General features: G+C 35.1%; 1 protein-coding gene across 3 annotated transcripts in view; it reads left to right on the forward strand.

Moving 5' to 3' along the window:
* The window catches only part of Tbk1 (TANK binding kinase 1), a 51,385-nt gene extending 37,693 nt beyond the window's left edge, over positions 1-13,692 (forward strand). For all 3 annotated transcript variants that reach the window (XM_004861123.3, XM_004861122.3, XM_087192367.1), the window contains 10 exons: positions 1,791-1,892; positions 3,028-3,106; positions 6,917-7,038; positions 7,133-7,209; positions 8,730-8,769; positions 9,293-9,394; positions 9,511-9,607; positions 10,107-10,213; positions 10,462-10,533; positions 13,470-13,692. In XM_004861123.3, the coding sequence (XP_004861180.1) occupies positions 1,791-1,892; positions 3,028-3,106; positions 6,917-7,038; positions 7,133-7,209; positions 8,730-8,769; positions 9,293-9,394; positions 9,511-9,607; positions 10,107-10,213; positions 10,462-10,533; positions 13,470-13,521 (850 nt within the window). In that variant the 3' untranslated portion in view covers positions 13,522-13,692. The remainder of the gene's footprint in view (positions 1-1,790; positions 1,893-3,027; positions 3,107-6,916; positions 7,039-7,132; positions 7,210-8,729; positions 8,770-9,292; positions 9,395-9,510; positions 9,608-10,106; positions 10,214-10,461; positions 10,534-13,469) is intronic.
* Positions 13,693-14,126: the final 434 nt, after the last annotated feature.

Raw genomic sequence — 14,126 nt, forward strand, 5'->3', positions numbered from 1 at the left:
AAACCATCCTGCCAGCCCTAGGCAATCACTGATATACTTTGGGTCTATAGATTTGCCTATTCTATTTATTATAAAGAGAATCATATACTATGAATATATGCTCAACAGTTTAGAAGGTAATGTCTTACTGTAGCACTCTATGTTGTTATTCTAGAAAGGAATATTTTAAGTATTCTTCTCCTGAAAGAGATCTTAAGAAATGTAAGATGAATGTGATTTGATCTTTTTTTAAAATTTTATTTATTTGTATTTTATACCCCCTCAAGCCTCCTCCCCTCCCTATGTACAAAAGCTTTATTTCCATTTCTTCCTTCTATTTTCACTTTTTTCTTGTCCCTTCCTTCCTTTCTCCCTCCCTCCTCCTCCTCTTTTTTAAATCGTTTTTTAAAATGTGATTTTTCCATCTGATTCTGATAGTAGAAAATAAATAGATCTTAAAGTTTTTGAGAATTATGCTTATAGTTCTATACATCATTTGAAGTTTTTTTTTTCTTTTTATTTATTTATTTTTTGTACCGGCGATTGAACTTGGGACCTTGCACTTGCAAGGCAGGTGCCGGAACCACTGAGCTAAATCCCCAGCCCCTTGAAGGAAGCTTTTGGGCTTTGTACACAAGTAGTAATAGCCTAGTTGCTGAAAGATGCTAAAAAGTATGGGCTCACTTCACTTCACTGCATATTGTGCCTTTGGGCTTCAATGTCTGTGACATTTTATATGTGCCTGCCTTACACCTATCCTTTCTTGCAAAAGTTGTACACACGAAGTATTGCTGTTCTTACCTCTTTTTCAGGCTTTTTTTTTTCACTTACTGTTATGTGAAACCCACAAATTTGTGCTTAAAATAATTTTCATTGTATTCACATACCAGTTTCTAGCCTAATTTTTCTGTTTCTATTAAGAAACATGTGAGGCTGAGTGTAGCTCAGCTCAGAAGTAGAGCCCATACTATGAGGCTCAAGGTTCAGTCTCCTAGGGTGTGCATACACACACCCCAGAAATGTTCCTTATTTTTACTAGTTTCTAGGGGAAAAAAATCTTAAGTGTACTAACAGCTTTTATTTTCTCTGGCTGTTTTCTACCCTAGTCCCTGATCTATAAAGTTTTTATTCCTTTTACTTATTTTATACTTTAGTAGGTCATGAAAAAATAGTTTTTCTTTAAAGGGTCTGCCAGTAAGTATTTTAGCTTCATTGGCCATATGCCATCTCTTCTTTATTTTTCTTTTATTTTTCCAACCTTTGAAGCTGTAATGTTAGTGTATGGGCCTCAGGCCTTAGTTTGTTAATCCCTGATGTAGAAAACCAAAAGCTCTTCAATTATGTCATCCTTCTTTAGAGATCACATTGTCTTAAAATGTAAACCAAAGTTTGGGGGTATAGCTCAGTGGTAGAGTGCCTAGCATTTGTTAGACCATGAGTTTGACCCCCAGTACCACAAAAATAAATAATAATAAAGTATAAATCATAAAGCTGTCTACTATGAGTAGTAAAAGTTAATTTTGGTAGTATAAAGTGTAATGCTGTACACTTTACCTATGTTATTGTGCATTAATTTTTATTCTTTAATATAATTTTAATGCCTTGTGTTTCTATGTAGTAATGGTTTGTTAAGTGCCCTTGATATGCACGAGTGCCACAGAAGTGCTTTTAATGATGTCCTAAAAAGTGAGATTTGACTTTCAAAATAATACAAAGAATGCTATTATGAAATGTGTTTGGGTAGTAGTACAGTAGTGTAACTAGCGATAAATTTTTTTTAAGGTAAACTAATGAGAATCATTTTTTTTTAGTGAATTAGTTAAAGATGATTACAATGAAACTGTTCATAAAAAGACGGAAGTTGTGATCACATTGGATTTCTGCATCAGAAACATTGAAAAAACTGTAAAAGTGTGAGTAGATTACTTCCTTCCTAGTAATAGTTAAGATATTAAATGTTCCATTTCTGTCGAACTTAATTATCTTTAACACAATATGGCATGCTGTGCAAGTGTTTACATTATGCAGTAGCCTTAGGTTAGAATTATTTCCTAGAAGAAAAATACTAGTTTTCTCAGTAAGAAATGAATACCATCTTTGATGCCGTTTTCACCCTTCGTTTGCAAAGGAAAGAGCAATAGGAGACACAAATATTTCATGTCTATTTTTCCAAGCAGAATATTTGAATAAGAAAATATAAACCTATAGTCAACGAAGTAAGAAGTAGTAGTCTAGAACAGCCTTTTGGTAGTATTTTAGAATTTTCAGTTAGTTTTATTCTTAATTATTAATCTTATCTCTGAGAATGTCCATTGAAACAAAATGATAGTTTAAACTGCCTTCTTTTTAGACTATTTGTACTGCAGAGGAAATATAGTAAGTGAAATTGGTATTTATTATTGACCTCTGTTAATTCTGAAATCTAGTATTTTTACTATTATCCCGGCATAAGATTATTTGAAATTAACTTGCCTTATCTGTTTTATCCCTTCATTTGCAAATTTATGAGTAGAAGTACAGTAGTCCTTCCTTATCCTCAGGGGATATGTTCTAAGACTCTTAGTGGATACCTGAAGCCTCAGATAGTACCAAACCCTCTATGCAAGCACTGAAATACCTTGGCAGGTGATCTGATAAATGAAATGGCTGCTAAATGCTAAAGGATAGGTAGCAGATACAGCACTGACACGTAGGGCACTCACATGCAGGAAGGACCAATTAGTGTGTGATTCTCAGCTACTCCGAGTAGCATGAAATTTAAAACTAAATTATTTCTGAGGTTTTCCACTGCATATTTTCAGGCCACCATTGACCCTCTATAACTGAAACGATGGAAAGTGAAACCACAGATAAGGAGAAACCATATATATAAAATTCCTTCTCCAGGAAGACACTAAGGTTTTCATTGAACCTGGTGACTTGCAGACTTTGAATAAATCTTTTATTAAATAGTTATGATAAAAACTCAAATATAATGTATAAAACTTTAAAATCTACATATTTGTTACACTCGTTTAATTTTTTCCCTGTGACTGCCTTTTCATGCAGATATGAAAAATTGATGAAGATCAACCTAGAAGCAGCAGAGTTAGGTGAAATTTCAGACATACACACCAAACTGTTGAGAGTAAGTACAAATTATGAAAATTCTAGGTCCACAGTCTCCCTTTGCTGACAAAATTAGACTTAAACTTTCTTAGAAAAATATTATTTCTAAAACTCTTCAGAGAAAATAGCCTTTTCTCATCTTTAGGGATTTCTAGCAATATTTAAATAACATCACTGCCATGAAGTTCTTTATAACATTTCCAAAAGCCTTGTATACATTAAACACCTCTCTCCCTTTCCCTCCCTCCTCTGTTACTGCTCTCTTCCTTTCCCCCTCCCTCCTTTTTTTTGCTTTTTAAATCCATAATGCTCTTATGTTGCTGCTTTGGCAATTAAAGCAAGTTCTTAAATGTAATTTACTATTCAGTTGGATATAGGATGCTTAAACTTGTTTAGAAATAAAGGCAATTAAAATATTTTCAGATCTTTTCTAAAGAAAGATACGGAATCAAGGCAGTGAGTCAGTTAGGACACAAGTCTTTGCTAAAAAGTACAATAGCATTTCAGGGAGTTTCTGGAGCTTTCATTAAGATGTATTATAGAAGTACATGGAATATTATGAGAGTTGATTATTAATCCCAGATCTGCCCCTGTTTACCTAGCTGCTCTTGACTGGCTATGAAAGGCCTTTAATTCTTTGAATTCTTCATTTCTGTTTTCTCAAAAATGGGCAATTTCTTACCTTGCTTGTCTCATAGGTGGTTATTGTATCAATTAAATGGTACGCTCTAGTCCTGCAAGTTTTAGTATTTAAATTATTCATAAAATGGATGTAAAATTAAAAAGGAAAAGAAACTTTATTATTTTTTTTCTCTTTCCAGCATAGTATGATCTTTAGTTGTTTCTTTTCCTTGGTTTTAGATCTAGAAGAGTAGCTTTCCAAAATATGAATCACGGGCTGGGGATTTAGCTCAGTGGTGCTGCTGCCTGCCTTGCAAGGACAAGGTCCTGAGTTTGATCCCCAATACCAAAAAAAACAAAATATGAGTTATGAGTGAATAGTAGGCTGTGAAGTTTAGTTTGTACAATCTGCAGTATTCTCAAACGGGATAGAAAATGTCAGAATGCATCACATATTAGGAAATCACTGTTCCTTTAAACTTTTGATCCAGTTATTTTACACTTTAAATGTTACAGGGTGAATTTCTTAAGTGAATCATGGTCAAAAAGTAGGGAAAACATTGCTGTAGAATAAAGCAACAAAAGTCAGAGAAACAAGAAATAGTCTTCCCCAGTAGTTGTCTGCACTTAAATATACTTTTTTGCCGGGGAGGGACCGGGGATCAAACTCGGGACCCTGCACTTTTGAGGCAGGCAGCAGAACCACTGAGCTAAATCCCCAGCTGTCTGCACTTAAATATAGACTACCATATTGTAAATATTTTGTTTTTGCTCCCTGCTTTTGGCTTAGAGTTTGACTTACTAGTTTATAGCCCTAATGGACACTTACTTTCAGGGCCAATATCATTTGAACACTTCCAGTCAAAATTATGTTTACTTTGAAGAGCTGAAAGTCTTTCTCATTTTAATGACATTTTTCTGAGATTTCTGTTTCTTTTAAGAATGAACGATTAGATGACTAAATGTTTTAATTGCATGGAGTCTTTGGATATCCGCACTTCTAACTTGAGGCCATTTACTTTTCACTAGATTGTATTGTTTTTCTTTATAACCTGTTGTGCTGTTGTGGCTCCTTTCCTAATTGAGACCTTAAAAAAAAAATTTACCACCACAGAAGTAGCATTTATAAAAAGAAAAAATACCACATATGCCAACCACCCAGAAAATGATTAGTAAGAATTTTTTAGTGTCCTGTAGCAGGTGCTTGTGGGAATGGTTTCTGGGCTAGTGGGATCACCCTCACCTGGGAACTTACGATGTGGGGCCCAGCAAGGGCTCTTGTAGTAAGCCTCCAGGAGATTCTGATGCTGCGGACATTTTGACAGCCACTGGTTTCACTCTCTTTTATATATTATTAATAACATACAGTTGTTTGGGTTTTTAAAATAACATTACATTTTCTAGGTTGGTCTTTTTTTGTTGTTGTATTTTTGGTGTTGGGGATTGAACCCAGGGCCTCCTGCATGCTAGGCGATGCTTTACCACTGAGCTGGTACATCCCCCAAACCCAGTAGGAGTACTTTTTTTTTTTTGGTAACAGGGATCGAACTCAGGACCTTGCGCTTGCAAGGCAGGGAGCAGAACCACTGAGCTAAATCCCTGGCCCCTCGTACTTTTCTAATATACATAATATTGCAGTCCATGGGCTCATTATTCTTACTTATTATTCTCTTATTATTGGTCTTTTAGGTTGCTTGCCATTTTTCAGTCTTCTATATAATATTAAGGAATAACTTTTCCATAAACTATTTTTCAAATATTGGTTGTATAATTTAACATATTCTAAATATTAATGTTGAAGTGTAAAAGCCAAGGTATATATTTGACTATGTAAAAATGTGGAATCTCTCATGTCAAAAAGCAAGTTGGAAAAAAAAAAAAAGCAAGTTGGAGAAATGTGATAATTTTTTTTTTTGTACTGGGGATTGAACTCACGCCCTTGCACTTGCAAGGCAGGCGGCAGCACCACTGAGCTAAATCCCCAGCCCATTCAATAAGTTTTTACAAAAATAGCTCAATGTAAGCCAGGAGTGGCAGCATACACCTATAATTCCAGTGCTCAGAGGATTGCTGCAAGTTCAAGTTCAGCCTGGACTACAGAGTGAGTTCAAACCAGCCTGACTGCATATCGAGACCCTATCTCATGTAAATTGATAAGGAAAATATTAAATCTAATAAATAGATGAGCAAAGAACATTTAGAGAAAATTTACAAATTAAGAAAATATAGTGGAAAAACTTAAAATTCAAACTTAATAGGAAGTTGCATATTGTAAGAGTAAGTTATCATTTTGTCTTTCAAATTACCAAGGCTTAAAAAATTATAATACCGATGCTGACAAAAGTATAGTAAGAAGGGCTCCCTTGTTTTTTTCTAGTGGCAGTGTCACTTAAAATTTTATTTGAGGGCCAGGGACTTAGCTCAGTGGTTCTGCCACCTGCCTCACAAGCGCAAGGCCCCAAGTTCAATCCCTGGTACAAAAAAAAAGTAAAAAATAAAAAGGGCTGTAGATGTAGCTCAGTGTGAAGGCCCTGGATTCAATTCCTAGTACTGCCAAAAATAAAGAAATAATCAAGTTAGTTTACTGGGGGGAAGGGGCTCCAAACAAAGAGAGCACAAATCATATACACCAGTACTTTATACTTGGGACCATGCCAGTGGTTCTCATTTTTTTTTTCAGAACTCTGTGGGATAGAGTATTAATTTTTTTTTACCCAAAGGGAAACATTAAGTGAATGATTAAAAGTGTTTTACATGTTTTTTTTAAAAGGCTATTTTCTAAGCTTGGGATGTAGCTCAGTGGTAAAGTACTTACTTAGCATTCATGAGGCCCTGGGTTCAATCTCCATCACCACAAACACACAAAAAGTATTTGCTGGTGAAATGTTTTATAAATGTTTTAATACCAATTAATCTTATGTTTTGGGGGGGGTATTTTTTTTTTTTTTTTGTGGTACCAGAGGTCGCACTCAGGACCTTCCGTTTACCAGGCAACTGTGATTCTTGTGTTAGTATTATATTTTACTCCTGGTGGAAATCAACCTAAGAAACTGCTCTTGTATTTAAAGTTGAAAATAATTAGTCTGCTTTGAATTGAAGTAATCTGCAAAGAACTGTGGTCCAGACTCTATTATAGAGACTCCTTGGGCACTGTGATCGTCATGTTTGACTTTGGCAATCTAGAACTGAACCCATTGGTTTCATTTAGCTTTCCAGTTCTCAGGGAACAATAGAAACCAGTCTGCAGGACATTGACAGCAGATTATCTCCCGGTGGATTATTGACAGAAGCATGGGCACATCAAGAAGGAACTCAGCCAAAAGACAGAAAGTAGGTCCACCCTTATGGATAGTTTCTGATCTTACTAAATGTCCTTTTTCACATTGATTCAGTTAATTTATTTGAGTTTTTCTTCCTTAAATAGTGTAGAAAAACTACAAGTCCTGTTAAATTGCATCACAGAGATTTACTATCAGTTCAAAAAAGACAAAGCAGAACGTAGTAAGTAAAATTTCCTGTTTGTTAATCTAATGAATCAGCCATAGTAGTTGTAATTCAGTTGGATTAATTTGATATATTTGTGGGTTTTTTCTTTTGTTTTTGGGGGGCCAGGGGTTTTGGTACCAGGGATCGAACTTGGGTCCTTGTGCTTGCGCAGCAGGCAACAAAACCACTGAGCTAAATCCCCGGCCCAATTTGATATATTTGTAACAGTGACTACTTAAGTTATTTCTTTCAGAGATGTAATGTTTTTCAGGAAAAAGGTTGAATGTACTAATAATTATTGATGCAACCAATCTTTTGAATTTTTTTTTTAATTTTTTAAATTTTTTATTTTTATTTTAATTAACACGAGTAGATATTAATAAAGAAAATATAAAACATTTCTATGAAAAAATAAAATGTCATTACAAAATAATTAGTAACAATGCTAAAACACACTCTATCATGGTCTTAAAAGAATATTTTCAGTTGCTAATCTATCTCTTAGCTCATCTCCTAAGAAAACTATACCATTTTTTTTCATAAAACATTTTAATTATTAACAAAATATCTGACACTCTGTATTATTTTGAACAATTTCTTCCTGTTTCACAGTATCTGTTATACAGTACATTTTGGTCTTTATTTACATTTTCAGTTTCTCACATCAGAGAGACAGTGTGATATTTACACATATGTGTTCAATTTATTTCACTTAAAAGTGTGGTTTCAGGGTGCATCCATTTACCTAGTAGTGTCTCCAGTTTATCCTTCTTTGTTCCTGAGTAGTACTCCATTATATAAAAAAACCACATCTTTTTTTTATCCATTCATTGGTTGATGGGCATTTGGATTGTTTCCAAGATTTAGCTACTACCAACTGCTGCCATAAACATAGGCACACATGTTATCGCTGTGGTATGATGCTTTTAATTTTTTCAGGAAGATACCTAGAAGGGGTATAGCTGGGTCAAATGGGACCTCTAATCCTAGTTTTTAGAGGAATCTCCACACTGATTTCCACAGTGATTCCACCAGTCTGCACTCCCACCAACAGTGGAGAAGGGTTCCTTTTCCCCCCCAGCCCTGCCACCATTTGTTGTTGGTTGATTTCTTGATAATAGCCATTGAATATTTTAAATCAGGGTCATGAATTCCAAAGCCCCTAGAGGCAAGACAGGTGTGACCTAAAAGAATAAGACTGGACGGTGGGCAGCACAGAGCCTGGAGAGAGCAGAGCCCATCTGAAGGGGAGGCCACTGCTCAAGTCACCTGGCATGTTTCCCAGGGTTCCCATTTCTCCAGCAAAGCTAGGAATGCAGGTTGTGTTACAGATATCTGATATTTTAAATGTTAACAGTTAATTTTTTTTTTTATGTTAACAACATACAAAGAAAAAGCATCTGTGGGCCATACATAGTCCAGGGGCCACGAGTCTGTAACATCTGCTTCCAACTCTGCCTTTTTAATCTAAGAAGAAAATACCATGCATGGTGTTTACAGTATACTAACAAAAGTATGTATTTTCTTATTTCTAGGACTAGCTTACAATGAAGAACAAATCCACAAATTTGATAAGTAAGTATCTAGATAATGTTCAATAACATGATTTTTCAGTGCTGTTTTGGTTGTCTCTATTAATACGATTCTTAAAATTGGGATTAATTATAGTAAAATACATTTTAATCTTGATTTATAGGATTGTTACTCTAGGTGCACAATTTTGAGGCCCATGCATCTGATCCCTTATTGGGAAGTTACCAAGATGGGAGAATGAGGGGGCAGAAAAAACCGCATTCTGCTCAGTCCTCTGCTTTATATTCTCTAATTGCAGAAGGGCTGTGAATAGAGGGCAGGGGAGAGGAAAGATATTCCCACCTTACTTTAAACCCAATCAATAAATATTTTTCAAATGCTCTCCATTTTGAATCTCCTCTTTCCCCTCTTACAGCTATGATGTCTATCTTAGAAACCTTTCCTTTCTCCCATAAATATTTTACAGCCACAAGTCATTATAGGAAACCAGTTTCATATACTTGAAATATTGGAAGCAGAAACAGTGAAATTGGTTTAAGCCTCTTTGATTATTTCTAAATTGCAGGCAAAAATTGTACTACCACGCAACAAAAGCAATGACCCACTTCTCAGATGAATGTGTTAAAAAGTATGAAGCATTTTTGGATAAGTCAGAAGAATGGATGAGGTAAATAACCCATTTTGGAGTGATGGTAATTGGCTCCACAATGTAATATATATTACATATTTTAAGTGAGACTATTTCACGAGACTGCTTATTAATGAATTGTCTTTGGCTTTCAGAAAGATGCTTCATCTTAGGAAACAGTTATTATCTCTAACTAATCAGTGTTTTGATATTGAAGAAGAAATATCAAAGTATCAAGACTATACTAATGAGGTACATCTATCAAAAATAGATAGAGTCATATGCCTGTATTCAACTGTACTCATCCATTTTCAATATGAATTTTGAGCCAACTTTCTTAAATTTAGATGTTTTACATGCCAGGGGATTTAGCTCAGTGGTGCCGCCACCTACCTCGCAAGCACAGGTCCTGAGTTCGATCTCCAGTACCAAAAAAAAAAAAAAATTTAGATGTTTTACACCTGAAAACATCTGCTAAACCATTCTTTTATCCTTTGTAAGAAAAGTGTTTTAAAAGGGTGTTGATTTAAATATGGTATCATTGATGATTTTGAAGTAGAAATTTAGGGCCGGGGATTTAGCCCAGTGGTTTCGTCACCTGCCTCCCAAGCACAAGGACCCAAGTTCGATCTCCGGTACCAAAAAAAAAAAAGAAAAAAGAAATAGAAATTTAAGCTGTAAAGGACTCATTAAAAGCTGTAACACTTGTTTTGTTCTGTAGTAAGAACTTTTTTTTTTTTTGATGTTTTAGTTACAAGAAACTCTGCCTCAGAAAATGTTTGCAGCTTCTGGTGGAATCAAACATACCATGACCCCAGTTTATCCAAGTTCTAACACATTAGTGGAAATGACTCTGGGGTAAGAAACATTATTTGGAAATTGTAGTGTTTCTATTTCCTTTTTTTAGTTTGTAATCTTGTTCTTATGTCTTAAAATTCTTGGTGTTTATCGTGAATATAATGTTTGATAATGCTATTTAATGTTAACTAATGTTTGATAATATTTCTAGTTAGATCTAAAATTAAAGCATTATATAAATATAATTCTAAAACATTTGAATACTTTTTGAGTAGAAGTGCTTTTTTATCTTTATTTTGTATGCATAGTATGAAGAAATTAAAGGAGGAGATGGAAGGAGTGGTTAAAGAACTTGCTGAAAATAATCATATTCTAGAAAGGTGAGTAATGCAGGATTCACCTCATATTGTGCTTTTGTGTGCAGCTGAGTAGGTGCACATCTCTGCTTGCATCTGTCTGTCATCCTCTGTCAGGTTTAGCAATAGAAAGGGGACAGAAAGGCAGAACTCTATTTTTCCTCTCTCAGCATGGTGGTAAATTTGTGATGCTTTTGAATGGTTGATTGGTTCCATTTCCTAGAAGCATTGGTTAATAGAATTAATTGAATCTGTTGTGAATACCAAATCATAATGTGTTCATTAAAACTATGATTTTCAGTTCCAGGATTTTGTATTACTTATAAGAAACCACCACATTGATTGGTGCTGATAACCTAGAGCCCTTTGCAAGCCTCCTTGCAGGTGAATGCCATGTGGAACTGCAGTTCTTAGAAGAGCTGGGTGTCTCCTTATCACCCATGGTATCCTAACAGATAAGACCAAAAGAGAGTTGAAAACATACAGAGCTAATGAAGCCATTTTTGGATATGTTTTCCTTGTCCTGATCCCTTGGAGAAGTCCAGTCACATTTTGCTCTGGAGAACACTTTTCCTCTCAAACCCTAGGTACTCTATGGGCTCTCTCACTTTTAAAATCCTAATAAAAATATCTCAAGTGACATGCAAGGGTACAAGACACTTTTCCCATTACATTATCTCACTTTGCATGCGTTACACCCTTGTACAGAGCAGGCAGGTGGGCTGTGTTCTCCAGTTATTAAAATCATATCCCAAGAAGATGAGCTGGAGCCAGAACCCAGCCTTCCGTACCCTGATACAGTCCTTTCCCCATTATAATCTATTTAGTGTTGCCCCATTTTGGGGGGCATTTAAGGTATTTCTGATTTTTTTTTACAATTATAACCCATGTTTCAATGAACATCCGTCTATGTATCTCTTCATGTAAGAACTCATATAAGAATTTTTTGAGGGATCAGTTTTTTTCCACTCTGGGGACAAGTCCAGCCCTTGCACATGCTAGGTAAGTGCTCTACCACTGAGCTGTATCCCCAGCCCAAGAGATCGATGTCTAGATATTTCTAGATGTGGAATTTCTGAATCAAAGAATGTGCACATTTAAGTTTTGATGAGTATTGCTAATTTGTTCTTTAAAATGGCAGAATGTTAGAGTCTTAGGCAAACAGCCTGTGCCTTTGTTAACAATATGTCAGTGTTCTGAATGTTTGCCAATTCCCTTAGTAAAAACCAAGATCTTTTAGGTTTTTTTTTGTTTGTTTTTTTTTTGGCTAATAGCAATATCAAGCATCTTTTTATACATTCAATTTTTATTTCGGGAATTACCTGTTAGGGTTTTTTTTTTTTAATCCTTTTCCTATTTGTAGAAAGTAAACAGTAATTTTCTAACTTTATAGTGTTCCTTTTACAGTTTTATCACAACTTTAGCTAAATTCTAAATTTATCTTATTAGGCTAAAGATTAAAAAGTAACAGGCTATTAAGATGCCTTAACAAGGTTTTATATTGAACCACTTACGCCTGGTAGAATAAAATCCCAGCTTCTTAAAGCATGTTCAGTGGTTAGTTCCTCCTATGTTTTATTTGCAGGTTTATTTGACAATATTTGGCTTTTATAACAGTACATAGTCTTAACTTACATGTTAAGTGACTACATAAGGATTTGTGAGAACCAATGCAAGTTGAGTATCCCTCATTCAAAATGCTTGCGACCAGAAGCATTTCAGATATTTTCAGATTTTCGAATACTTGTTTATAACAAGATAATCTTGAAGGTGGGAACCAAGTCAAACTATATTTCATATATGCCTTATACACATAGGCCGAAGGTAATTTTTAATGTACCTGCAACTTGTCCTATGAGGTCAGCCATTGGAATTGTCCTCTTGTGATCTCATGTGGTACCCAAAAAGTTTTGGATTTTGGGTCATTTTGGATTTTAGATTTTCAGATTAGGGATGTTCAACCTGTAATGAAAGTCAGGTCTTAAACACAGACTGTCTTACCACACTGTCTCCATATGGATGTACCTGTCACTTCACGGTTTTTTGTATCTAAAATCATCCAACTCTGATTTCCTTATCCTCTTCAATAGGACCACCTTCGCCTACTTTGTTAAGAATAAATAATTTTACATACTTAATCTTCTTGCTTTCCAGAAATTTGGTAAACTTTCTTCAAAAGATTTCCATATTTCCCCTCTCCACCCTCAGTTCAGATCTCCTTTCAGTCCCTTTGTGTAGGAGCTGTGGCAATAACCTGCTACCCTGTTTCTTTATCCAGGTTCTTCTCATCTGTTATGGATATTATAGCCAAAATAGTCTTCCAAAATACTAATATAATCATACCATTTCCTTGGATCAAAGATTTCTAAACTCTAGTTATTTAAGAAATGATGTCTAAATTCGTGCTTCTTTTCAAAGTATACACAGAAATTGTCTGGTCCCAGCCTATCTACCGAACTTTATTTTCCACCATTCCCCAAAATAACATTCTGTTCCAGCAGGACTCTGTTTCTCACTGTCCCTTGAATGTGTCATATTCCCAACTCCGTATCTTGGTTTATAAATCCCTCCTCACCAAGAAAGAAATTATGTGATTCTTACTAACACCTTCCCAACTGCATTACTCCCCATTTTCTCTTTAAAAGTCTTCCTAAGCCATGAGGCTTTTATTTTTTCATTTATTTATGATAACTCCACTTTTTTTCAGTAGGAAATAGAGCAAATTACAGTTATTTGAACTCTAAAAATAACTTTAATTTATTTTTCCTCTTAAAAGTGTGCTGTGTTCTTTGAAACGTTGGGGGCCAGGGGCTCGGGGTGTGGCTCAGTTGTGGAGCACCTACCTAGCAAGCACAAAAGGCCCTGGGTTCCAGTCCCTGCGCTGCAAAAAAGAAAAAACAAAATCTCAGAGATCAAATGAATGAATCTTTTGAGATTATTTTTTCTTTTGTGTATTTTAGGTTTGGGTCTTTAACTATGGATGGTGGCCTACGCAATGTCGACTGCCTTTAGCTTTCTCAGAAGTTTGAGAAAACTTTTTTGTTTGCACACGAAGATAATGCTGGGGCATTAAATGAATGTCTTTGTCCTTTATGAATGATCTCTTATTTCTATAATTCAGTATTGATGTAGTCATGTAAATATGTACAATATTGTAAATAAATAAAAGATATATAAATTTTTGGCTGCTGTTAAGATGTAATTTTGATTTTTAACATTTGTAAGTTTATGAGGCAGTTTGACCTCAGTGAGCTCTAGAAGAAATCCATGACCTGCTGATAGTTGGGGTGCTGATCCTCCACTCTCCAAGGAAGGCTGGAAAGGTCTATTTTTTGGACTGTGTACTGGAAGTATTTTTAAGTGGAACCAAAGGTGACGCCCTTACAAATCAGAGAAGACTGGTAATCATGGCACATTTTAAATGTTACAGTGGGAGGCAGCTTCTATGAGGAGCAAAAGTGAACCACTGCTTTATGAGGATCAGAATTTTGTAGAAGGAAAAAGTGGCATTATTTCATTTTATAAGATGCCCAGATCCCAGTTCTCATATCTATTTAATTTCAGTAGAATTTTTGGGCAAAATTTTTAAAGTTAATTATGTAAAAGTGTTCATTTTT

Source organism: Heterocephalus glaber, unplaced genomic scaffold (genome assembly GCF_053883595.1).
Source record: "Heterocephalus glaber isolate CG9 unplaced genomic scaffold, H.glaber_assembly_v1.0 deba00001569, whole genome shotgun sequence".
Lineage (NCBI taxonomy): Eukaryota > Metazoa > Chordata > Mammalia > Rodentia > Bathyergidae > Heterocephalus > Heterocephalus glaber.